The 2,044-nt window shown below is 38.2% G+C and overlaps 1 protein-coding gene across 1 annotated transcript; it reads right to left on the bottom strand.

Moving 5' to 3' along the window:
- Positions 1-478: 478 nt before the first annotated feature.
- Positions 479-1,684, bottom strand: LOC114744464 (putative F-box protein At3g17490). The gene has a single exon (XM_028932641.1). The coding sequence runs from the start codon at positions 1,682-1,684 to the stop codon at positions 479-481; it is 1,206 nt and encodes a 401-aa protein (XP_028788474.1).
- Positions 1,685-2,044: the final 360 nt, after the last annotated feature.

Raw genomic sequence — 2,044 nt, forward strand, 5'->3', positions numbered from 1 at the left:
ATGAGTCAATTGCAACATGCAACATCATTGATGGAAGTCAAGCAATTAATACTTATTGCAATTAGCAATGTCATGGGGGCAAATACAATTGGGAGATCTGCTATCAAGTCCCAAAAAATAAACATCAGTATTAAAAAGTCAGGAGCCCATAATTACAAGTTTCAATATAAGAAATAACAATTGTTCACTCGTCACTTGAACTGCTGATGATTATTCTCTTTTCTGGGGGCCTCATTCTAATTCTAACAATACAATTTTGATGTGTAGAATAGTAGAGGCGAGCAACTTGATATTGTGGATAGGTTAAACATAACAAGAACATCTGGCATTAAATATCTACATTCATGATTCTACATTACATATCTAAACATTTCTAAAGGCATCAAACCTTATCATCACATAATGATCTAATCTGATAAGGATTCTCTTCCACCAAACTATCTAAACAAAAGTAAGTTTGCATTGCAATAATTAACCTTTAGGATGAAGGTGCTTCAAACTGGATGTTGCCAACTGGTACAAGACTCTCCACATAATTGAAACCATTGCCCCAGTAGCGTCCTGGGACCGCCAACATCTTGCATTCATTGGTAATGATATTGATCAAGTATAGACCAAAATTTTCTTCATCAGTCTCCATTTCACGTCCTCCACTCTCATTTGTAAATACAGGCTTTCCAAGGTAAGCACAGACAATTTCATTCCTCCAAATGGTCACAGGATAATCTAACATGGATGGGCAGGAATTGCAAGTATATTTTTTAGTCCACCTCCATCTCTCCGTAGATGAATCTATAACTTCCTCTAGCACCCACAAATCAATCAAAGAATATAGATAGTTCGGAAAGTCACCAATCCCAGAGAGAGAAATCACAGCCAGCTTGTCCTCATACACAGACAACTTAGAACTTGAACCATCCGATAAAGGAGGCCATGGTATCAATGTAAACACTTCCGTGGCAATATCAAATGAAACCACCATCTCGATGTCATCTTCCACATCTGACTTTAGAACATGCCAAAAGATAGATCCATTGGCAGTGACAGTGCCACCAAAAAGGCTAACACCCTTTAAAGGTCCAAATTCTATTTCCTTCCATGAACCTGTGCTTAATGAATACACTTCAACTCCATTAATCACACCATCATACTTAGCATAAGCTCTCACTATCTTATAATCATTAACAATTGCACTGAACCCAAATCCTTCGGCATAAACCCACTCACCAAATTTAACACTACTTGTTCTAGGGATCTGTCTGACCTCTCCAATAGCAGGATTCCACAGTAAAAGAGATTTGCACAAAAAAGGGGAAGGAATACGTATAGCAGACTCATCGATTGCAACACAGAGCAAGCCATAGCTGGAACTGATGATCTTAACATGCAGCAAAGAGCCGATCAAAGGTGGGTTCTGAATTTTAAGGACATTCATCTCGCAATCGATCAAACATAAGTGCAAAGGCTCATAGCTACTGTTCTGTTTCAAAAGAAGAGAAGGGTTTTGAAGAGAGGAGTGGTGGAGGTGGTCAGCGATGAAAGATGAGGTTTTGAAGAGATTTTTCCAACATTTGCACACACATTGGAATCGTATTAGGGATTTCAAAGGGAGTCGTTTGAGAATGTTTCTGATAATTTCTTCAGGAAGAAATGGCGCGTCGCAATGCACGACCACCTGCCTCATAGTGCAAGAGAGAAAAGAACAGATCTCTCAAAGGAAAGTAGAAGAAGTTAGGTTGAGGATCAAAACGATGTACCTGAGATTTTAGTCATCGTCCGAGAAGAAGGAATCTCACAGAGCAAAGCCCTCGCATTCAACTGGGGACTAATTACAAGCATAAATCATTTACGTTATAAATGTTTTGCATCTTAGTTCAATTCCATTGTAGTGATAATTCTTATTGTATTGCTATATACGGCTTATTTGGTTGGAGTTATCAATAACAGTGAATATTGCAATGGTAAGAAGAAGGGCTAAGATACAAAAATATCCCTGTACTTATACCAAATATGCGTTTGGCACCATAAATAAATCTTGACAGTA

The sequence above is a fragment of the Neltuma alba genome, unplaced genomic scaffold (assembly GCF_004799145.2).
Source record: "Neltuma alba isolate B1F8T4 unplaced genomic scaffold, ASM479914v2 tig00000710_pilon, whole genome shotgun sequence".
NCBI lineage: Eukaryota > Viridiplantae > Streptophyta > Magnoliopsida > Fabales > Fabaceae > Neltuma > Neltuma alba.

What these genes read in the sequence shown, in the direction of transcription:
- LOC114744464 (XM_028932641.1), bottom strand. Translation starts at nt 1,684, where the DNA reads ATGAGGCAGGTGGTCGTGCATTGCGACGCGCCATTTCTTCCTGAAGAA.